Source organism: Ctenopharyngodon idella, chromosome 10 (genome assembly GCF_019924925.1).
Source record: "Ctenopharyngodon idella isolate HZGC_01 chromosome 10, HZGC01, whole genome shotgun sequence".
Classification (NCBI taxonomy): Eukaryota; Metazoa; Chordata; class Actinopteri; order Cypriniformes; family Xenocyprididae; genus Ctenopharyngodon; species Ctenopharyngodon idella.
Window position 1 is genome coordinate 3,789,798 of NC_067229.1, and position 24,221 is coordinate 3,814,018.

Consider the following 24,221-nt stretch of genomic DNA (forward strand, 5'->3'; position numbering starts at 1 on the left):
GAAGAACAGCAGCTAAAACAGCATCACAACACCGTAAGCTCAACTGCTAACGTGCGTCGTCATGGATGTCTACCCTGCAAACAAGTCTGCACTGGCAGGACCCCTGCGAATTTGCTCATTGGCACAATATTGGCCCCTCAGCACTACATTACAATGCTCATAATAACTTTCATTAAAGGGGGGGGGGGTCACACACAGTTTCTGTTAATCTCATGTTAATCTTGAGTACCTATAGAGTAACAATGCATCCTTCATATCTCCAAAAAGTCTTTAGTTTTGTCATATTTATAAAAGATAGATACGCTAAACCGAGTCTTTCCGGAAATAGCAGAGCTTCTGGAGGCGTGTCTGCTGTCAGTGCTGTGGGCGGAGCTAAAGAGTCACGAGCAGCTTTTGTGTAGAGATCTCATGCTAGCTGCAACATCATTATAAATAAAAACAGGAGCTGCATCTCATTTCGGAGGCTGCATCCTCCGTAGGTCGTATTTGAAGGCTGCATACGTCATCAAGAATGTCATATTTTAGAAAAGTAACCATAATAAAATTGACTGATCTTCATTGTGATGTGTAAAATACTGTAATTTCTTTCTTATGTTGCAATCTAATGGTAATTTTTCTTAAATGAGACCAATAATGCATGCAGCCTTCAAAGGGTGCAGCCCCTGAAATGGGACACTGCCATTGTTGAAAAATCTCTTGGCTTCCGTATTCCGAACGAAGAAACTTAAGACTGAATGGTTGTATGAGTCAAACGAGACACTGACACTGTGCTGCAAAGATATTCATCTGGGCATTTTATAATGGGATCAGTTCACCATACCATTACCTGCAATTTACCATATAGGAAAAACACGTGTGCACACTTCCTGTTTCACGAGCAGCTCCTTCACCATACTGTGTCTACGGGTAATTTGTGAAGTTCCTAAACGTAATTTAGGAAGGAGCGAGCCCATCTAATCTTCCAATCAACAGCCAGAGTATATAAGCAGCTGCTTACCTCTCTTCAGTCTCAGCTGTTCCAGCATCCCTCCACCTCCCCAAACTCCACCTTCATCTCAGGGGGGGTGGTATATCAGAGCTCGAGTTGAAGCTGCTTCATCGAGCCCCTCCTCAGTGGACAGCAAGCCAAATTAGCTAACCTAATATCCTAAAGATGATATGGGCAAACAAACTCATTAATGGGCAGCTCTTGCACCCCAGGGGTACAATTATACCCCATTGTGAGGTATGTAGAACTTGCCAGCCTCTTTAAATGTGGTATCTCACATTTCTACAAAATCCTGGCTCTGAGCTATGACCGTCAAAGTTCATTTACAGTCAACACATGCAACACATCCAGCACATGCAAGAGTAGCTTGCACATGTGGGTGGTGGTCAAATCCGGAATCACACGCAACGCTATATTAATATCACAGTTCAACACCGTTGTGTTAGTGCACAATCTGTCTCTCACAGTGAGTGTTCACATATTTCAAACACTGTTGTTTGAAGATGGTTCATCTGTTTATTTTGTGCTACATGTGGCATATGGCTGGTAAGTTTATTTCTTTTAAGACATTAAATCTTGCTTTAGTTTTAATACAAAACAATTGACTACTTTTTAATCAGCCAAAGGATTTGCATTCTCTGTTATTCCCGAATAGAAGATGCAAATTAAGCTGAAAATAAAATGAAATAAATTAAATGAAATGTTAAATGTGACAAGATGATTGACAGGCCAGTTTATAGTGACAGGATGCGAGTGACTATGTGACAGAGCGTCCGTAAAGACGCAGTTTAATGATGTGATAGTTTGTCCCAAAGCTTGACTACTCTTCCGCTACACACTCAAAGTACAGTATGTACTTTTTCTTCACAAAAAGAGTAAATACTTTTAGGGTGTGTAAGTATAGGTGAACTGGGACACAGGTCATCTGTTGTATCCTTCATTGCCCGTGGAACAAAGTGGAAAATGCTTTTGGAGGAGGACAGCCTTCATCGTGCCACAGTGCCTTCGCAACCGGCCTTCAAAGGATGCAGCTGTAGTGCACCTTTAATGAAGCTGCTACACTGGGTGCGCTCAGTGATGCCAACTGAACAATTTTGTTGCTAGATTTAACAACTTTTCAGGCTACTCCGGCAATTTATTTAATAAAATTTATTTAGCGAGTTTTAGTAACATTTGAAAAGTTGCTAACTCAAATGATAAAATTCACACATTTTCCCTATAAAAGAAACAAAAATGACTCTCCGTCACACACTCGCAACTCTGTCACTATTTTTTATAGTATGAATGTACAGTACTCTGGGCATACTATATCCCCCATGTTGTCATTGTCATGTGACTTACAGTGTCAGTTTAGCAACTTTTAGCAACAAATCGACCTGCCTCAATGTTCTTTTGTGTTTCTGCTTCTGTTCTTCAATTCACGTTTAAAGATTACAAAGTACAGTTGATGTCAGGATTTATAAACAAAAGAAATTGTGTAAAAAATTTAGAAACCTTAATTTGTTAAAAAAAAAAAAAAAAAAAGTGTTTCTGTCTGTTCTCCAGGTGTGTTTGGTGATTCAGTGTCAGTGATGGAGGGAGATTCTGTCACTTTATACACTGATCTTACTGAAATATATGAAGATGACCACATACTGTGGAAATATGGAGCTGAAAACTTTCTGATAGCTCTAATGAATAGAGCTGCTGGAATCTTCAACACATCTGATGCTCCTGATGGGAGATTCAGAGACAGACTGAAGCTGGACGATCAAACTGGATCTCTGACCATCACAAACATCACAACTGAACATGCTGGAGTTTATAAACTAGAGATAAGGGCAGTGAAACGATCATCAAAAACATTCAATGTTTCTGTCTATGGTGAGTAGAGATCAATTGTCTCCTTCAAATATTCTTATTTTATTTTTCACATAAAATGTTATAATTTGAGGTCACTGTGATAACACTAAACACTTAAACACATCGAATGGAACATTGTTGATTAGATTTATCCAGATTTGTTTATTCTCTGATGTCTTTCAGCTCGTCTGCCTGTTCCTGTCATCAGCAGTAACTCTTCACAATGTTCTTCATCATCATCATCATCATCATCATCAAATTGTTCATTGGTGTGTTCAGCTGTGAATGTGGGTCATGTGACTCTCTCCTGGTACAAAGGAAACAGTTTATTGTCCAGCATCAGTGTGTCTGATCTCAGCATCAGTCTCTCTCTACCTCTGGAGGTGGAATATCAGGATAAAAACACCTACAGCTGTGTGCTGAACAATCCCATCAGCAACCAGACTCAACATCTGGACATCACTCAACTCTGTCACACATGTTCAGGTACGACAGCAACGATAATATTCACTGAATAATTTGTTGGTTCTACCGAGGTTGATACTTTAAGATGCCTGAAATGATGACTGAGCTTCTGTCATCATTTACTCATGTCTTTCTTAGCAGTTTTTGCATCTTCTTTTTCTTCTTCTGTGGAGCATAAAAGATTATCTTTTTTGAGTTCATGACAGAATAAAGTCAGCTTGTTGAAAATCTCAATTCTATTTTATCATTGTTTTTTTTTTTTCAGAAGGCCACGCCCACTGTTGTGATTCTGTTGAAGTTGTGCTCCGATTGGTCGTCACTGCTCTGATGGGCGTGGCTGCTGCGGCTGCTGCTGTTCTTCTGATCAATGACGTCAGATCTACAAGAGGTAGAACGGAGAAAACAGAACAGATGTCATAAATATTGTGACATATATGGGAGTTTTAATCAGTAAAGAAAAAATATGTGTGTCTAATTCTTTAGTGATGGCAAAACAAAGCTTTTCTCACCAATGCTCTGTGAATTGGATTGTAAAATGTTCATTACCCGAATCTGGTGTATTGGGGCCATCTGGTGGCCAAAACGATGAATATTCTTAGTATTTAATTTTATTCTTTAATTGCATCCATTTTTCATTTCTTTGTTCAATCAATTATATTACTTCTTCTTAATTTATGTTATGTTGCTCTTTTCAGTTTGTTTCATATGCAGCAACCCCACAAATACAAACGTAACAATATTTGTCATGCCAGTAAATCACTGTAGAATTGAACTGAAAACTGAATATTACCCACCAAACTGCTTTACATCTATAAATCATATATAGGCCTCAATTTTAATTGAGGAGGTGTCATAATAAAAATAAACTCTGACTTGTATGAATAATGAAGGTTGATTAAAAACTCATTTTCTGTATATTCAGTTTATTTAAAACCACAGTGTAAATGTACACATTAAAACCAAAGTTCATTAGAAGGCATTATAATACAACAGTGACAGGCCCATTTTTCAGCAGAATTAATTCTGGATGTATTTTCCCTATTTATTTTCTCATAAGGACTTCACTAAGAGTTCTAAGCCATCAACCAAACTACTAACCTCCAATATGATTACAGCATTACAAAGTTTGGTCTGAAGCACAAAAAAAAGTTTATGAAAATAATAATAATAATAATAAAAAAGGTTTAAAACTGTGTGCTTAATGTCTTTTATGATGGAATTACCTACAATCCCACAATGCAACATTTGCCATGATTCTATGATTGATATTTCTTCAGGATTATGTGACTTTGTGTCTGTTTTTATGGTACAGAGTAACCGTATTCATTGATCTGCTTCAGTGAGATGAAATGAGTCTTTGTTAAATCTGTTAAATGGCCTATTTAGGCATTTTTTTTTATCCTAATAATAATCACAAATATGCTGTATATATTCAGCAAGAAGGCCCAATTGTATTTGTGATTTAAGTACATGATAAATAAACATTAACCCATGCACTTTAACAAAATGTTTTTTGTTGTTGTTGTTGTTGTTTTTTTTTGTTTTTTTTTACAAACTTTTCAACAACCTTCACCCGTTCTTTTTCAAAATTCTTTTACAAGCACTTAATACACAACCACAACTGCTGATGTTCCTCATGTGTTGCTCTGGGTAAAATGATCTGCTAAAGGATTAAATGTACAGCAGGTTTAGAAGATGCAAATAAATATCAGTTCTAAATGCTGTTTGTACTTGTAGCAAATATCTGCTCAATAAGCTTATTTACAACTGAGGGAACAATAGGGTATGACCCCTTCTGCGTAATTAAATTTGCGTTCATTAGGTCTCAGCCAGATTATGGAGGACGAAACCTGCAAAAACAATAAATATATAAATAAATCCACAAAATTATAAATAAATATATAAAGACATGTGCAAATAAATGTATAAATACACATATTCCTGCATAAATAAATACATAAATAATTTTTTTATTTGCCGCAATGCATGCTGGGAACCATGGATGAGTTTTGATTGCTGCACCCAGAATGCACTGCAGCATGAAGCTTTCTGTTGATTGTCACCAGTGTTGAGGTTCATACGCTGATTCTTGATGTCAGTGTGTGTCTGAAAGATGCTGTAAATCAAAACTTACTGTTCAGCATGTGTGTAGCGAATCTGTACAGGTATTTAATTAATTTATGGGTGAAATATATGAATATAATAAATCATAAAGCTTTATGATTAATTATAATACATATACCGACCCGAGAGGGAATTATACATATATTGTGAGTTAATTACAACGAATTATAATCAATCACATATATGATTAGTTCTGGTTTGATAATAATTTAGAGAAACTATTAGTTTGTCCAGCAAACCGTTAGCTCCTCATAGCCGATTATAAAAGGAAGGTTTTTCTCTGGCCACGAGAAAGACTTCCTATTCTAGCATCAATGCGTAAAGCAAGGATACTGGATCGAAACGTTAAAGTGACCTGGGTTTGTTGCATGAGCAAAAAGGACAATCGAGCATGAATATAATGTATTTAATATATATGAAACTACGGATACAGAGACTATACTACTAAACATACACAAACAATACACATATATAGAAAGCGAAAGTAAAGTCAAGAAAACAGAGGTGATCAAAGGAATGGCAACTTACTAACAGTTAAAACCTTTGAGAGCCAGCAAGGAAACTCAGCTTACACATCGAGCTTAAAACGCTTTGGAAAGAATGGTTCTATACTTGCATAGGTTCAGGTGCTGTGGTCGTTTCGTGTTTCTGCAGGAGTTTCGGTGCGTGCGGCTGAAGCGATTGGTCCTTTTCCGAGAAGGTGTTCTTCGGCGGGATTTTCAAACAAGGGTTTAACTTAAGAGTAAGATGACCGGAAAATAAAGAAAAAGAGTCCGTCTCCTAGGCGATGAAGAGAGAAGACTTAGGGCGACGGATGAAGAGGGTTTGACAAAGAAACTTGTTGCCAAAAGATGGTCGTCCCGAAGAGAGGGGGCGCGTGATGGAAGCGCGGTCGCCGAGACGTCCGGGAGAGACGTGTGTTAAATGGCGAGAGACGAAGAGAGAGGCGTGTCATTGTGTTTTAAGGACAACAGGCCAGAACGCCTCCTGGGATACATCAGCCAATGATGAGGGTGCGATTTTGGCGGGCAAACTCTTTCTTTGTCTCCATTTATGACCTAATTTGCATGGTTTACGAAGTGTCCGATCTGAGTACATTTTCTTCAAAATACCATTAAAAATAGAAGAATGCATTTTACAGTCATGTGACATACATTTTCAATTAGAGCATAACGAAAGCTTTACAATGAGACCAAACTTGTCAGATGGCAAAGACATAAAAGGTGAGATACAGTTTATACTTGAGTTTTATCGTTTAGAAGAAAACTAATACAACTACAGTCATAGCTAAGCTTATATACTAGGGATAAATACATGCACCTTTAAATACAGCGACGGGTACATATTGGCACAGTCATATTTGGAGGATAAATGTACATTCACAATCTCCATGCGTGTTTGAGAGTGTCTGTATGTGTGTGTGTATTGGGGTTGTGGCCAGTGTCTGTGACCATATGTCCTTTAGTCCCACCAGGGTGACTCTTTGAAGTCTCGGGAGCTGGTGAGAATATGTTCTGTTTTTCTTTACTGGGGTAACAAAGGTGCCAATGGGGCAATTGTTCCCGGACTTGCCGGAGCCGATTCGTGATTTACATGCACAGTTCAGGAGGCTAAAAGCATTCTGAAATGTCCAAAGTTGATTGACTAGCCGGATCTATCCAGACGCTACATGTGTTTTTTCTTCTTCACATGATCAGATTGTTATGATACTGCTGGAGCAAATGCTGCAGTATCACATGATCAGCAGAAAGTTTAGAAGCATTAATAACGCTAAACCCGATCATCAGTGATGAGAGTTCAGATATAATAAATGGAACAAACCACATGATGTTTATATCATTAATAAGCAGTAAACACCACCTTATCTCATTTCTGGCTTTCTTTACCACAACAAACATGGTTTAACTAAGAAAATGTCAAATTATGAGCTGTGGTATTGAAAACTTTACTTAACTTTAGTTAAATATACTTTCATAAAGTTATTCCAACTAAATTATAAGTTCAAATAACTACTTTTGTCAAGTTGAAAGTACTTAAAATTCTAAGTAAATACAATTTAACTGAGTCAGTGCAAAAAGATAACTCAAAATGTTAAGTTAAAGAAACTACCTTTTTTCTACAGTGTAGATTTTTTTTCTACTGAAGCTGTGATCCGATTGGTTGTCTCTGCTCTGGTGGGCGTGGCTACTGTGGCTGTTCTGGTTTATGACATCAGATCCACAAGATGAGGAGATGAGAAACATCTTAAAATCATAAATATTGTGATATATCTCAGCATTTTGATCTATAAAGAGTTAAATATATGAAAAGGTTTTCAAATACGGATATCAAAGAAATAAGAGGTTTAATGTGTGGATGTAAATGGATTTGTCAAGTTTATAAAAAAATGCAAATGTTTTTGATTTTATGTGGAAAATTAAACCACACTGTGGAAAGAAATGACAAAATACATATAATATTTTACCAATTTGTTTTCAGATTAGCACAATTACATTACAAATTATTTAATTTTTAATTAAACAGAATGCTGTGTTTTTAATTAGGTTTAATATTTTTTCTAACATAAATGAGTCTTTATTCATAAAAATTCAAATTCATTATATATATATATATATATATATATATATATATATATATATATATATATATATATATTTATATTAGGAAGGATATATACAGGTGCTGGTCATATAATTAGAATATCGTGAAAAAGTTCATTTTTTTATTGTAAATCATTTTAAAAAATGAAACTTTCATATATTCTAGATTCCCTACATGTAAAGTAAAATATTTCAAAAGTTTTTTTTTTTTTAATTTGTTGATTAGAGCGTACAGCTCATGAAAGTCCAAAATCCAGTATCTCAAAATATTAGAATATTTACATTTGAGTTTCATTAAATGACCATCCCTACAGTATAAATTCCGGGTATCTTTTGTTCTTTGAAACCACACTAATGGGGAAGACTGCTGACTTGGCAATGGTCCAGGAGACCATCATTGACACCCTCCACAAAGAGAGTAAGTCACAGAAGGTCATTACTGAATGGGGTGGCTGTTTACAGAGTGTATATCAAAGCATATTAAATGCAAAGTTGACTGGAAGGAAGAAATTGGGTAGGCAAAGGTGCACAAGCAACAGGGATGACCGCAAGCTTGAGAATACTGTCAAGTAAAGCCCATTCAAACACTTGGGAGAGCTTCACAATGAGTAGAATGAAGCCGGAGTCAGCGCATCAAGAGTCACCACACTCAGACATCTTCAGGAAAAGGACTACCAAGCCACTTCTGAACCAGAGACAACGTCAGAAGCATCTTACCTGGGCTAAGGAGAAAAAGAACTGGACAGTGAACAGTGGTCGAAAGTCCTCTTTTCAGATAAAAGTAAATTTTGCATTTCATGTTGAAATCATGGTCCCAGAGTCTGAAGGAAGACTGGAGAGGCACAGAATCCAAGCTGCTTGAAGTCTAGTGTGAAGTTTCTGAAGTCAATAATGATTTGGGGGGGCCGTGACGTCTGCTGGTGTTGGTCCATTGTGTTTTATCAAGTGCAAAGTCAATGCAGCCATCTTCCAGGAGATTTTGGAGCACTTTATGCTTCCATCTGCTGACAAGCTTTATGGAGATGCTGATTTCCTTTTCCAGCAGGACTTTAGCACCTGCCCACAGTGCAAAAACCACTTCCAAGTGGTTTGCTGACCATGATATTACTGTGCTTTATTGGCCAGCCAATATGCCTGACCTGAATCTATGGGATATTTTCAAGAGAAAGATGAGAAACAGTCGATCCAACAATATACAGATGATCTGAAGGCTCAATAGTGCCTCAGCAGTGCCACAGGCTGATCACTTCCATGCCACACTTCACTGATGCTGTAATTTGTGCTAGGAGCAAGTCATTTGCTGTAATATGTCCTGCTGATCAAGTATTGAGTGCACAAAAGAACATACTTTAAAGAACTTGAACTTTTCTGTTTTGCAAATCCATTTTTTGATTGATCTTAGGAAATATTCTAATATTTTGAAATACTGGATTTTGGACTTTCATGAGCTGTACGCTCTAATCATCAAAATTTAAAAAAAAAACTTTTGAAATGTTTTACTTTACATGTAGGGAATCTAGAATATATGAAAGTTTCATTTTTAAAAATAATTTATAATAAAAAAATGAACTTTTTGATGATATTCTAATTATATGACCAGCACCTGTAAAGCTAGTGATGACTTCACCACTTGTTATATAGCGCATCACTGTGGACAAACTATGAACAACAACTGTAAAGATATTCTTTCTGTGATTAAATATATGTGGACATTTACCACAGATAAAGCAGATGAATTCAAATAAAGACCCTTTAAAATGTAAAAAAAAAAAAAAAAAAAATGTAATACCAAAATATAAGCAATTACCTGTAAATTTAAAACTACTGGTATTTCATTGTATAATGACAAAAAGGGAAAATTCTGTTAACAAACAAACAAACAAACAAAAACCTTACCTGTAAAGTTACACTTGGCCCTGTGGCCACATTATCTAAAGTTTATTTATAAAACACATATTTACAATAATAATTCAAAGTGCTTTCTACAAAGATGGTTTAAAAAATAATAACCACCACATAAAAATCAAAGAATAAAAATGATTAAAAATCTATTTACCAAGTTACAGTTAAAAATAAATCAAGAAGGATACATATAGTACATAGATAAAGTGCAATAAGTCGGACATACAGTGGCAGAGTGTGTTTTGAGTCTGGATTTGAATGTAATACTGTTGGAGCACATCTGATCTCTTCAGGAAGCTGCTTCCAGCTGCGGCTGGTGTAACAGCTAAAACAGACTCTCCTTGTTTAGAGCGAACCCTTGGTATTTCTAACTGATGTGATCCTATTGATCTGAGTGGTCTGTTAGGTTTATATTCAGTGAGCATATCTGCAGTGAGGTCCAATAGGCCATTGAGTGATTTATAAACAAGTAAAAGTACATTAAAATAGGCTGCTGTTTTACTCTTTCTCTGGCAGCAGTGTTCTGTATGAGCTGCAGCTGTCTCATGGTCTTTTTGGGAAGGCCGGTGAGGAGTCCATTACAATATTGACTATGGGAGGTGGGCTACGCACCAAACAGTCCACCCTTCTGGGTAGTAAATGATTATATGTAATCTAGATATCCTACACCTTAAAAAAGAAATCCAGTTGTTTTACAAATAATAATAATAGTAATAGTAATCCTGGCAGCTGCAATTGCCAGAATAACTCTGTAAACAAATAGTAAAAATGTAAACATATTTACAGACCAATCTGTCAATTTTACAGTATAAATCTGTAATTTACAAACAAGAAAACTGCAATTTAATCCAGTAATTCCAACAACGCACACTGCTGCTAAAATCTATTTTGTATCTTTAACATACTGTATACTGACAAACACTATAATAATGCAGGTGGTAAAAGAGGAAGTCACATGAAGAATCATGAGTTCATCACAAGTAGCTTTTCCACAAGCTGAATTAGAAGGTGCACAGTGTCCTTCACACAATCAGGTGAAGGACACTTTTTACAAAAAAAAACAAAAAAAAAACTTTTTTTTTTTTTTACAGTGTAATCAGATTCCAAAAATTAAGTACTTATGTTATATACTTACACATACTTACATATAATACAGTATATTAATTTTTAGATACTTATAATCAGAATACAGTTATGTTTTTATTACATGATTATTTCTTTTTTTATCTTTTAAATTTTCTGTTCTCAAAAGGTTTATGAAATTGCACACTCAGACCGGGCACTAGTCAGGCGACTAATTACATGGAAAATAGAGCAACTGTACAGCATAAACACAGAATATTTATTTTTAGTTAGTGTTTTATTTTGATTGTTTTTATTTTCAAATTATTTATTAATTATAATTTAATTTTTTATGATTAAACAAATTTTCTTTCTCTTCTAATTTTTTTCAGTATGGTACATTATACTATTCAAATCAATGTTATAAACAAGATAGGTAAGTATTCAAAAAGTAGTGAGATTATATTACCTAAAATGTGTAATGTAAAAGATTACTTTAACTACTGAAACTCAGGTCTGACTCCAAAATCACACCAAGATTCCTGACTTGATTTTTAGTTGTTTGACCAACAGAGTAAAGGTATGCGTTCACTTTGAGAACTTCATCTTTGTTTCCAAATGCAGTGACTTCAGTTTTGTCTTGTTTAACTGAAAGAAGTTTTGGGTCATCCAACTGTTAACTTCATCAATGCACTGGCACAGAGAGTCAATGGTGCTGTACTTTCGATAGGGCTAAGTAGATCTGGGTGTCATCTACATACACTCTAAATAATGCTGGGTTGTTTCAACCCATGTTCAGTTCAAATATGGACAAACACAACTGTTTTTTTACACTTAAATTTTTTTTTTTTTTTTGTCATGCAACTTCTGGGCTGTTTGTCTTGTTGTGTAAAATGTTTCTCACGCTCATAAAACAGACTTCAACTGTGATTATGTTTTCCCGCTAATGCATGGAGGTGGTGTGCTCATCCGGCCTACCTGAATCTACTGGCCTGCCCACCTGACGGTGTTTGTAGCGTGGTTGTTGCGGACAAAGTATCTGCATCTTTGATGGGAGGATTTCATGGCGTGGCGGCCGTCATCATCGAGTGTTCCCATTTGCTGTTTGGGTCCTGCCATTTGCATTTGATTGGGCTCTGTGGGATTCGAGATGCAGTTCGGCACAGGTTGCTTAATGCACTCCATGAGGGACTACTCTGGTTACTTAATTTTTACTTTATTTTTAATTCATTTTTACTCTACTGCTCATTCTGTTTGGAGAGTTGGTCATATATTTGTATATATTACACTCCAAACTATGCATTTCATTCAGATTTTGTGATCATCTGTAATGTTTGATGTGTATACTGTATTGTTTCTTATATTTGTCCTGTTGTTGATGTATTCATGTTTATTGATTATAAAGCGATTTGAGCTTGGGAAAGTGCTATATGAATATAACATATCATCATTATTGTTATTATTTAAATAACTTTTTAAACCAATGATTGGGTTTGTCCATATTTGACCAAAACATGAGTTGAAACAACCCATCATTTTGTGAGGTATTATTATTTGGCTCAGTGGAAGCATAAACGGGATGATCAGGAGCGGCACAAGAACTGAGTTTTGAGGGACTCCGCATGTCATGGATGTCCAATTAGACTTATGGTCACCTATGGTCACATAGTAAACCCTACCCGTAATATATATATTGGGATCCTCAAATCCCTCACATCACATCCGTCTTTCTCCTTCTGTAAGAAAACAATGAATCACAAAGTAAAGAGAGATAAATCACATCTGTCATCAAGTTAATAAAATTCAGTTTAAAAGTGTTTTTTTCTCATTTAGGTGACTTTGTTATAAATTCTATTCAGTCAGTGGGCATATAAATATACTGTACAGTTAATATACAAATACAATCTCAGTTTTTCTGTCTTCTCGTGTAATCCCAGACTTACTGGATGATGGTGAGATCAGATCTCTGTGTGCTTTTACCGCACATTACAGCAAACCATAAAAATAACTGACTTAAAACTGTCACTTTTTGTGAAGGTTGTAACATGCCCAAGACATTTGCACCATACTGTATTTTTTTATGAAAATATTCTACAAAAACACAACATTAGTGCTGTATCGTACCTTATATTTAGACTTTCAACAGATGCTCAAGTTTGTTTTTCTCAGCTTCTGCTGTAAAGGAAAAAAAAAAAAAAAAAAAAAAAATCACAAACACCATTAAACACTAATTTTGCACAATAAATGTGTTGGTTTCCTCTTACTATAGTATCTGTAGGTGATACTTGCCATGTTTAGAGCTCCTGCGGTGATAGTAAATCACACCAGCTGTTACTAAAGCTACACACACCAACAGAACAACAGCAACAGCTATTCCGACTATAAGATTTGAAGGCAGACCTGGACAGATAAAGACAGACAGACATTAGTGTGAGTGAATCTGATTGTAATTGGATATCCAGTCATGTGAAAAAGAAAGTACACCCTCTTTGAATTCTATGATTTTACATATCAGGACATAATAAAAATCATCTGGTCCTTAGCAGGTTTTGCACAGAAAACCAAAAACAGCATATCCGAACAAACACAACAACATTTTTACGTGACTGTAAATAAAAAAGGAAGGGAGGAGAAAACATACTCCTGTCACGCTCTTGCTCCTTCCCTATCTTGTACAATTCGTCATCGGTTTTGTCAGGAACAGACAGAGAAGCTGGAAAATACAAGAGAATAATAGTAAAGAAATAAAGTTTGGTACAGGCAGTCAGAAAAAGAGCCTTTTAGGACCAATTATAGTATTTTTAATATCATCTTAATGTTGAATTATTCACAAGAAATGTATACTGAAAAGGACTGAACAGTGTCAGTTTAATCTTGGCAAACCAGAAATAATCTGTACTAAAGCAGGATTTATAAAAGGAAAGTGTATAAACCGGTCTGTAGACATTCAAAAAATCTCTGATCTCTGAAAAATCTCTTCAAAAATATTTCGAGGTAAATAACACTGACTCACCACTGACGGAGAGAATGAATGTTTTAATGGTGTCGCCAATGTTGCTCATTTTTCTGATCTTTGTGCTGTCACACTTGCTGTTTCTGTTCAAGCTGTGGCTGGTTCCTGAGCTCTTGCTTTGGATGAAATTTGCTTCATAACGTCCAGCATGTTCAGGGCTGATGTTTGTGATGGTCAGAGATCCGGTCTCATAGTCCACCTCCAGTCTGTCTCTGAATCTCCCACCTTCACCATCATATAAACAGCTCTTACTGGCCTCTCCATTGATCAGAGCTATGAGAGTGTCATTAAAATACCACAGCATCTTGTCACGTTGTTGTTTGGTGACACCAGTGTTTAGAGTGACTGAATTTCCCTCCATCACTGATACCAAGTTCAATCCAGATGTGTCACCAACCACACCTGGAGACAAAGATAAACAATAATCACTTGTGTGTGAGTGTGTGCATTTGACAAGAAATTCAACAACACAGCAGTGTGTTGGATTACGAGAAAGCCAATAACAAAATATCTTCAATCATAAAGACCTCTGTACTTTGTACAGTCAACGCATAACAATTTACAGGACCATTTTGACCAGTCATGATTAGGTGAATATGTTGGACTTGTTTTCTTGACGTTACAGCAACGTTTTTATAAGGTATGATGTTCCTCAAACGTTCTTTCAACTTAATTTTGATTTATAATTCAACATTGTAGGAACGTTGATTTGTAAAATTCCAAAAACATAAAAATGTCCAGTTTCCTTAATGTTAGTAGAATGTTATTTAAAGTTTAGTATGATGTTCCTGAAACATTCTTTCAATCATTCAAACACCTGCTGTGAACAAACACTGAAAGAAAGAGAAAGAAGAACACAAACTACAACTTTCTTCAGCCACAGCCTTAGATGAACTGAAGATAAAAGACATTAAATCTCTGAAGATCTGATTAAACAACTCCACAAACAGCATTACCAGCTTCACTTATTACTAACCAGACTGACTTTATTTCTGTCACACGTCTACAGTAGATCTTATTGAGAATTAACAGAGGTTTAGATGTTGATGTCTTATTGAAAATGTTTGGTTTGAGGTCACCATCATGGAGATCAGTGTTTGCTTTCGTTGAGCTCTTGACCCTTGACTTTTGTTGAATTGCTTCTTTATCAACAATTGCAGGTGTTTTCAGAAAACATTTATGCATTTATAAAGCATATCAACAATTGTATCAAAATAGTTTAAATAACTTCTTTTTTTTATGTTCCCAGAACCAACACTGAATATTTGGAGAAAGTTCTTAAAACAAAATTCTGTTAGCTGGGCTTAGACCAACTACACCAGTCTACATCATATGAAGACCATTTATTAGTGGTGTTAGGTATGAAACAAGTTCTTCTGTAGGTTTATAAGTATGCAGAGCCATTTGAAACTAAAAGTCTAGAAGCTAATGGATCGTTTCTCAGAACATCAAGTGATCAACAGCAACCATGAGTTTCGTTTTCTGCATATAGAAACTTGTTTCGTAACTCTGATATCACCGCTGACACATCTGAACAGAGGTCAGAGGAGGAATATATGTATACAGGAACAGGTCAAACTTTAGAAAAATGTGCGTTCATAAATATACTGTAGCCTAACACAGTTTAATCTGTTCAATCACTTGCGAATGGAAGCTTAATTTCAAAATGTTGTCTTATTTTGCGTGAACTCGCAGCTGAGTTATAAAGTAAGAATTCATCGAGTAACCTTATGCTGTGAATGTGTGTGAAGATGCATTTAGGCTACAACTGTGCATTCAGCAAAGACATGTAACCAAAGCAGCTTAGGCCTACGCCACATCTACATTTTCAATTCATGCATTTTCTACACGAATGCATTTGCAATAATCATCAATGCATATGTTGAAACTACAAAGTCAAGTGACTTACCATCAACGAGAAAGACAAAAAGAGTGAGCACAAAATAGCCTCCCATTTTTTGTTTTTTGTTTTTTTAAATCGTTGTTGAGCTGATCGAGTCTTGAATATTGTTGCCTTTGTATTCTGCAAAGCAGAAGTCCCCGGAGCTGTTTCAGAAATAGGCTACAGAGTAGCTGTTTACATGATGGTGACGGTTGCGATGTTACAGAAAGCATGAAAACGATAGTAAACGAGGTGTGCTTTTATTTCTTGACACACATAGGCGGGGCAGATCATGTCACAATCAGGCTAAGTAAAATGTCTACAACACACTTTTGACCAGTCATCATTTTAAGTGAATATGTTTGACTTTATTTGTCGAATTCGTTACCCCTGCTGTCTGAAAAACATCTTAAACAATGATGTTTTAGCACATGAGTGTACATTGTGGTGAAAATGAAACCTTGTGAAGCTCTGAGGATGTACTGGGAACAGCGCCATCTGCTAGCGGGTAACAGCCAATAAATCATAACTAAATTCCACTTTCAGGCTATCGTTTCTCTGAAAATGACGTTATGGATGACAGCCAAGTTTCGTTTTCTGATCAATCGCTTGCCACTTTTAAGTTTTCAAAGCAGTATGTTGTTTAATTGATCAATATATATATATATTTTTACATAGTTTTTTATAGTTTATAGTATATTTATGAAAAGACAAACTATAAAGTAGAAAAAAATATTGATCAATTAAACAACAAACTGCTTTGAAAACTTTCAAAGTGGCCTACACTCCACACAATTCAACCAACCAAATTTAAATCCATGAAAAAACAGATCTGCTGTTTTTCATGCTTTTTAGGATTTTGTGGCTGTTACCAGTCAGCAGATGGCTCTGTTCCCAATACATCCTCAGAGCAAGGTTTCATTTCCACCATGAGGGGAGAGAGGGGCACAACCTAACGCTTTTTGACTTTCTCAGTTTGTGTAAATGTACTTTAGGTTCAGAGAGTTTCTTTTGTTCCACATCAATTTTACAAATGTCTGGTACAAATATGTGGCATTGTTTTAGTAATACAGTGTATATTTTTTTTCTTTATTTTCCCCGAAAGAAGGGAAGTGAAATGTGACAACATGCCCCATAGGTGGGGCACATTGTAACATGACCATTTGACAGCTAAAAATGTTATCTGACTTAATTAAAAAATATACATGACAAACTAAAATATTTTGTCAATAAAAGACAATTATTATTATTTTTTTTCATATAAAATAATGGCAGTTTTTTTTAGAAATTCAAATTTAAATAATTTTGTGGTTTGACAGTGAACACTCTCACAGAACACTAGGACAATTAGACGAGACAGTACAAATGCTGTAAATTTCTTGAAATAATATTTTCTGAATATTTTCTGATAAATAGTTCTAGTAGCAGGACACATTGTAATGCAGTGTTACAACGAACCCTATCTGTGCAACTGGAATTTAAACCTGGTTAGTGTCTTCTGATAGTTAGTGAAGCATTAAAGAACTACCCAAACTGCTAAACAACAGATTGGAGTTTAAAATAATATCAGATTTGTCTGATTTTAAATAAACACAAAAAAATATAGATGAAAAATTAGCTTACGTAAGAAATTTACTTTTGCTATTGTTAAATAAATGTTTAGTGATATCTTCCAAAGATTTCTGAATTTTGGTTCTCTATATATTGTCGAATTGGGCAACTAGTAAATACGCTAAGATTCTTCATGCTAGCATGTGTGAAAGTATTTAAACCACGTGTGTTACAACTAACCCCGTGTTAGTTTGTGCCCTGCGCACCCCTACACTGATGAGCCAAAACATGACCAGTCAAACCAGCAAATATCATTGATCATCTCTTAACAAGGCCATATATTAAAGGAACACTCCACTTTTTTTTGAAAATAGGCTCATTTTCTAACTCCCCAAAAGGTAAACAGTTGAGTTTTACCGTTTTCAAATCCATTCAGCCGATCTCCGGGTCTGGCGGTACCACTTTTAGCATAGCTTAGCATAGTTCATTGAATCTGATTAGACCGTTAGCATCTCGCTTAAAAATGACCAAAGAGCACTAACAATGACACTAAACACCACATTCTCTTGCGGTCGTCAGTGCGCAGTGGTTTACCTGCACAACTCTCACTATCTGGCCACTGTTACAGACGCAATGCGAGTGGATGTCTGTTTATCACAGCTGACGCGCAACAAAATGCTTCAAACGAACAACAAGGAAGCACACAAAATGAACGTAGAGTACACCAGAGTAAATACAAATAAGTGTTCATGTTAGTCGCCAACAGCACAGCAGCTCCAGACCCTGTGTTACTCACATGAGAAGCGGGATCAAAGCAGCCTCCGCATCTGTTTTCAGGCCTTCCCACTTAGCTCTCTCCAGCGCTGGACAGCTGTTCTAATATTAACACAGGTCCTAAAGCGCTTGCCCAGTCATAAACCTTCATTCCAGTGACATCCTTTTGAGCTTTTGTATTGTGTCTCATCTCTCGTTCTGCAGTTTTTTTTTTTCTTTTTCAAATCTTCCTCTTGCTCCTTCTCTCACCTCGACCGTCATAGGCCCCCTAATGCTGATTGGATACACGTTTGTTGTTGGTATCAGCCCGAATAACTTCCAAACAGTGTATCTGAAATAATACTTACAGTGGTTACGGAAAGTATTCAGACCCCCTTAAATATTTCACTCTTTGTTATATTGCAGCCATTTGCTAAAATCATTTGTTCATTTTTTTTCCTCATTAATGTACACACAGCACCCCATATTGACAGAAAAAAACAGAATTGTTGACATTTTTGCAGATTTATTAAAAAAGAAAAACTGAAATATCACATGGTCCTAAGTATTCAGACCCTTTGCTCAGTATTTAGTAGAAGCACCCTTTTGATCTAATACAGCCATGAGTCTTTTTGGGAAAGATGCAACAAGTTTTTCACACCTGGATTTGGGGATCCTCTGCCATTCCTCCTTGCAGATCCTCTCCAGTTCTAGTAGGTTGGATGGTAAACGTTGGTGGACAGCCATTTTTAGGTCTCTCCAGAGATGCTCAATTGGGTTTAAGTCAGGGCTCTGGCTGGGCCATTCAAGAACAGTCACAGAGTTGTTGTGAAGCCACTCCTTCGTTATTTTAGCTGTGTGCTTAGGGTCATTGTCTTGTTGGAAGGTAAACCTTCGGCCCAGTCTGAGGTCCTGAGCACTCTGGAGAAGGTTTTCGTCCAGGATATCCCTGTACTTGGCCACATTCATCTTTCCCTCGATTGCAACCAGTCGCCCTGTCCCTGCAGCTGAAAAACACCCCCACAGCATGATGCTGCCACCACCATGCTTCACTGTTGGGACTGTATTGGACAGGTGATGAGCAGTGCCTGGTTTTCTCCACACACACCGCTTAGAATTAAGGCCAAAAAGTTCTATCTTGGTCTCATCAGACCAGAGAATCTTATTTCTCACCATCTTGGAGTCCTACAGGTGTTTTTTCATGTGTGTCTTGCACTGAGGAGAGGCTTCCGTCGGGCCACTCTGCCATAAAGCCCCGACTGGTGGAGGGCTGCAGTGATGGTTGACTTTCTACAACTTTCTCCCATCTCCCGACTGCATCTCTGGAGCTCAGCCACAGTGATCTTTGGGTTCTTCTTTACCTCTCTCATCAAGGCTCTTCTCCCCCGATAGCTCAGTTTGGCCGGACGGCCAGCTCTAGGAAGGGTTCTGGTCATCACAAACATCTTCCATTTAAGGATTATGGAGGCCACTGTGCTCTTAGGAACCTTAAGGAACCTTAAGGAAATTTTTTTGTAAACTTGGCCAGATCTGTGCCTTGCCACAATTCTGTCTCTGAGCTCAGGCAGTTCCTTTGACCTCATGATTCTCATTTGCTCTGACATGCACTGTGAGCTGTAAGGTCTTATATAGACAGGTGTGTGGCTTTCCTAATCAAGTCCAATCAGTATAATCAAACACAGCTGGACTCAAATGAAGGTGTAGAACCATCTCAAGGATGATCAGAAGAAATGGACAGCACCTGAGTTAAATATATGAGTGAGTTTTTCTTTTTTAATAAATCTGCAAAAATGTCAACAATTCTGTGTTTTTCTGTCAATATGGGGTGCTGTGTGTACATTAATGAGGAAAAAAATGAACTTAAATGATTTTAGCAAATGGCTGCAATATAACAAAGAGTGAAAAATTTAAGGGGGTCTGAATACTTTCCACACCCACTGTATAATAAGTCCACCTTTAAGGTCTGGGTAGATTAGATAGTGCAGCAAAAACATCAGTTCTTGAAATCAATGTGTTGGATGCAGGAGAAATAGGCAGGAATAAAGATCTAAGTGACTTTGACAAAGGCCAAATTGTAATATGGCAAAGCGACTGGGTCAGAGTATCTCTGAAACGTCAAGGCTTGTGTGTTGCTCTCGGTCAGCAGTGGTGAAGATTTACCAACAGTGTCTGAGGAAGGACAAACCACAAACCGGCGACAGGGTGTTGGACACCCAAGGCTTGTCGATGCACAAGGACAACAAAGGCTATCCCATCTGGTCTGAGCCAACAGAAGGTAAAAGTATAATGATGGTTATATGATGATCTCACTTTGCTGCATAGGGGCTGTGTAGACCAATTACAGAGCCTATGACCCCTGTCTACCATTGAAAGGGCATACAATGGGCATGGGAGCATCTGAAGTGGAGCTTGGAGCAGTTGAGTAAGGTCCTCTGTAAACAAGCCTGGCCCTTTAGGAAGCCTTAGTGCTGTTTTATTGAAAATCATAAAGTCTGAAATCATCAATAAAAAAAAGTGGGCCGGTAACGGGCTATTGCAGGCTTGTTTGCAGGGTTGCTTAGTCCGGTGATTCCCATTTTCTTTTACATCACATGGATGGCCATGCATGTGTGCAGCATTTACCTGAGGAAGTACTGCACAAGGATCACTGTAAGATGTTCTGGGCAATGTTATGCTGGGAAACATTGGGTCCGGTCATTCATGTGGATGTAAATTCAACTTGTGCCACCTACCAACCTAAAATTGCAAACCAGGTACACCCCTTCATGACAATGGTGCTCCCTAGTGGCAGTGGCCTCTTTCAGCAGGATAATGCACCCAGACACACTGCACACATTGTCCAGGAATGGTTTGAGCAACATGATGAAGAGTTCAAGGTGTTGCTCTGGCCTCTAAATTCCCCAGATCTCAATCCAACTGAGCATCTGTAGGATGTGCTGAACCAACAAGTTTGATCCACAGCAGCTCCACCTCACAACCTACAGGACTTAAAGGATCTGCTAATCTCTAGGTGCCAGAAACCACAGCACACCTTCAGAAGTCCTGTTGAGTTCATGCCTCGGTGGGTCAGCGCTGTTTTGCCAGCACACGAATGACAAACAGTATATTAGGCAGATGGTTATAATGTTTTGGCTCATCAGTGTAATCTCCTTAAGCACAGCTATCTTTAATTCATCATTTTTAAAGACATAAATACGGTATTGTTATCTGAAACAATTTTTTAAGGATATCTTGACCTGGACCTTGTTGAAATTAAGGACATGTGGCCATGCAGCAAAGTACACAAGAAAGAGAGAGAAAAGGAATAATTATTTTGCATTATATACATTAAATATGTTAAACTGGCAGAACTAGTCAAACGAATGTAAGACAGAACAAAGTAAGTACTGACTGATGCTTTGTCACAGGAAGCTCGCCAAAATAAAAACACGAGCATTGTGTGAACTTAACCCTGACAGCAACATGGTGTGGCTCAGATCTGGCCCACATCTGGTATATGTGGATTACACATGGACCAGATGTGGGCTGGATCTGGGCCCACACTATGTTGCTGTCGGGGAAACTATTGTAAAGGACTGAATTAGGATACAATTCATGGAGTAACTTTATCCTGTATGTGTGTGATGATGCATTTGCACCAATGCATTCGGCAGAGACATTTATCCAAAGCAACTTACATTGTGTGCCAGTACACATTTTCAGTTCATGCATCTTCTGCATGAATGCATTAGTTATATAGCTTCAATGAGAAACACTTGATTTGCAAAGAGGTCTGAATTCTTTCAACTAAAAATAGAAAATAAATTACAAGGTAAACAACATTTTCAGCCCCCCACACTATGGTTGCATTCAAACATAGACAAGATTTTTTTTAACCACAGACCCATAGAAAACCACAGCGCATGTTTTCTCTAGCGCAGAGAATGGACACAATTCACCGAAAGCGACATCAGCAACTGTGTCAAAGTGAAACTTCTGTGGTCTCATTTATTTACAAAGAAATAGCAGTTTGGCATAATGGATGGAAAACCTGTGTATTATTGGACGCAAGTTGATGCATGTGTCAGTAAGAGTCTTCATTTCCTCTCCTGTCAATAAAAACCTCACGATCAGACTTCCTTTTTCATGAAAAACATGCTTTACAGACACTGATGTTACAGAAACAGTCAAATAAGAGTCACAGGTACACATTATTCTTACGCATCATTCATCACTTATAGACAATTAAATATATCACACAATAAAAAATAAGTTATGATTTCATTCACTGACATTGATTCTTCCTATACACAGAGAGAGAGAGAGAGAGAGGGAGAGAGAAATAATGCCACAAAAAATAACAAAATTCTAAAATAATAATCTGCCAATATCATTTAACAACTGCCTGTGGTATAGAATGTTTTCTGCCACTATAGAGTGAGTCTTAATAAATGCTACTGAAGTGTGATTTTACAGTGAAACCCAGTGTGTGTTCAGTGAAGGGTGGTCGAGTCCTGCTGGGGGAGGATCCACACGCACACTACATTAATATCACAGTTCTGTCAAATCAAAACAGACAGCTTTCAGAGATTTTCATTATGATATTACAGTGCTCAAAGGAAATGGTCCATGTTGGTATTTTGTTCTGCTTGTGTTTCAGGCAACTTCATGGTAAGTTTAGTGCATTTTTGTAGCAGTGTTTTTACTGAGTTAGTTAATGCTTTGTTTTTTATACAAAGTAATAATTTAGATTTATGATGTTTTGGATTTAGGACTGTCATTACAGATCACATAAGAGACAGATTCAGTCAGCTGTTAATAATCAAATCATCACATACAAAAGTTAACTTGTGAGAATATCCCATTGGAATATGTGAAGATAATATTGTTTTATAGTCTCAATATAGAAAATTATTTAAAATGATTTTGTTTTAGATGTTTTATTAGTGTGTGTGTGTGTGTGTGTGTGTGTTTAGCAAAATCAGAGAGCAAACATTTTGGAACCTTCAAAATCTCTTATTGCAAACTGCAAAGACCACGAGTGTTATTGTAAAATTGTTTACGTTTTAATCTTTGACTCTCTGTTCTTCAGGTGTGTTTAGTAATACTGGTGAACTGAAGTCAGTGTCAGTGATGGAGGGAGATTCAGTCACTATAAACTCTGATCTTACTGAAATAGATGATGATGATGTGATTCAGTGGAAGTTTGGAACTAATAACACTTTAATAGCTGAAATAGATGTACTGGAAGATAAAGTCACTGTATATGATGATGTTCCTGATGGGAGATTCAGAGACAGACTGAAGCTGGACGATCAAACTGGATCTCTGACCATCACAAACACCAGAACTGAACACAGTGGATGTTATGAACTACAGATGATCAAAAATATGAGAAAGAGTTTCAATCTAACTGTCTATTGTGAGTTTAATATTGGTTTCCTTTATTTGTTAATCGCTTTGAAGTAGACATATCCTAAACATATGATTTTTCAATGTTAAAATGGTCAATTTTAAGATACACAATCATTTTTGATGTTCCCTTTTCGACCTCCTGAACACTTTTCTTATTTAGAAAATGAAATTATTTTGAAACTGGCATCTCTGTGTAATTTTTCATAAATCTGAAAATCACAAACTCAGCAGATGGCATGATTTACTCTGATGTTTCCAGCTCGTCTGCCTGTTCCTGTCATCAGCAGTAACTCTTCACAATGTTCTTCATCATCATCATCAAATTGTTCATTGGTGTGTTCAGCTGTGAATGTGAGTCATGTGACTCTCTCCTGGTACAAAGGAAACAGTTTATTGTCCAGCATCAGTGTGTCTGATCTCAGCATCAGTCTCTCTCTACCTCTGGAGGTGGAATATCAGGATAACAACACCTACAGCTGTGTGCTGAACAATCCCATCAGCCACCAGACTCAACATCTGGACATCACTCAACTCTGTCACACATGTGCAGGTACGGCAGCGCTGATATTAGCGTTTATTATTGAGTTGATTAAAGACTGGAGCTGGTTTTAATGATTGGTCATATACCAAATGTTCAGCATTTTA

General features: G+C 36.9%; 3 protein-coding genes and 1 long non-coding RNA gene across 4 annotated transcripts in view; 3 read left to right on the forward strand and 1 right to left on the reverse strand.

Moving 5' to 3' along the window:
• Positions 1–187: 187 nt before the first annotated feature.
• Positions 188–5,144, forward strand: LOC127519858 (SLAM family member 5-like). The gene is made up of 4 exons (XM_051907522.1): positions 188–1,534; positions 2,534–2,851; positions 3,014–3,316; positions 3,561–5,144. Exons 1-4 carry the CDS (start codon positions 1,492–1,494, stop codon positions 3,713–3,715), a joined length of 819 nt encoding a protein of 272 aa, XP_051763482.1. The 5' UTR covers positions 188–1,491; the 3' UTR covers positions 3,716–5,144.
• Positions 5,145–7,668: 2,524 nt separating this feature from the next.
• Positions 7,669–11,882, forward strand: LOC127519912 (uncharacterized). Its single transcript, XR_007931967.1, has 2 exons — positions 7,669–8,098; positions 9,631–11,882. It is a non-coding gene; the product is annotated as an uncharacterized LOC127519912 (long non-coding RNA).
• A 780-nt stretch (positions 11,883–12,662) lies between these two features.
• On the reverse strand, positions 12,663–16,126 carry LOC127519873 (uncharacterized). The gene is made up of 6 exons (XM_051907544.1): positions 15,906–16,126; positions 13,997–14,398; positions 13,625–13,696; positions 13,273–13,383; positions 13,108–13,158; positions 12,663–12,719 (listed from the first exon to the last, which is right to left on the reverse strand). Exons 1-5 carry the CDS (start codon positions 15,949–15,951, stop codon positions 13,115–13,117), a joined length of 675 nt encoding a protein of 224 aa, XP_051763504.1. The 5' UTR covers positions 15,952–16,126; the 3' UTR covers positions 12,663–12,719; positions 13,108–13,114.
• A 6,642-nt stretch (positions 16,127–22,768) lies between these two features.
• The window catches only part of LOC127519809 (SLAM family member 5-like), a 53,987-nt gene continuing 52,534 nt past the window's right edge, over positions 22,769–24,221 (forward strand). Inside the window, exon 1 of the mRNA XM_051907414.1 lies at positions 22,769–22,832. Within this exon, the coding sequence (XP_051763374.1) occupies positions 22,784–22,832 (49 nt within the window). The 5' untranslated portion in view covers positions 22,769–22,783. The remainder of the gene's footprint in view (positions 22,833–24,221) is intronic.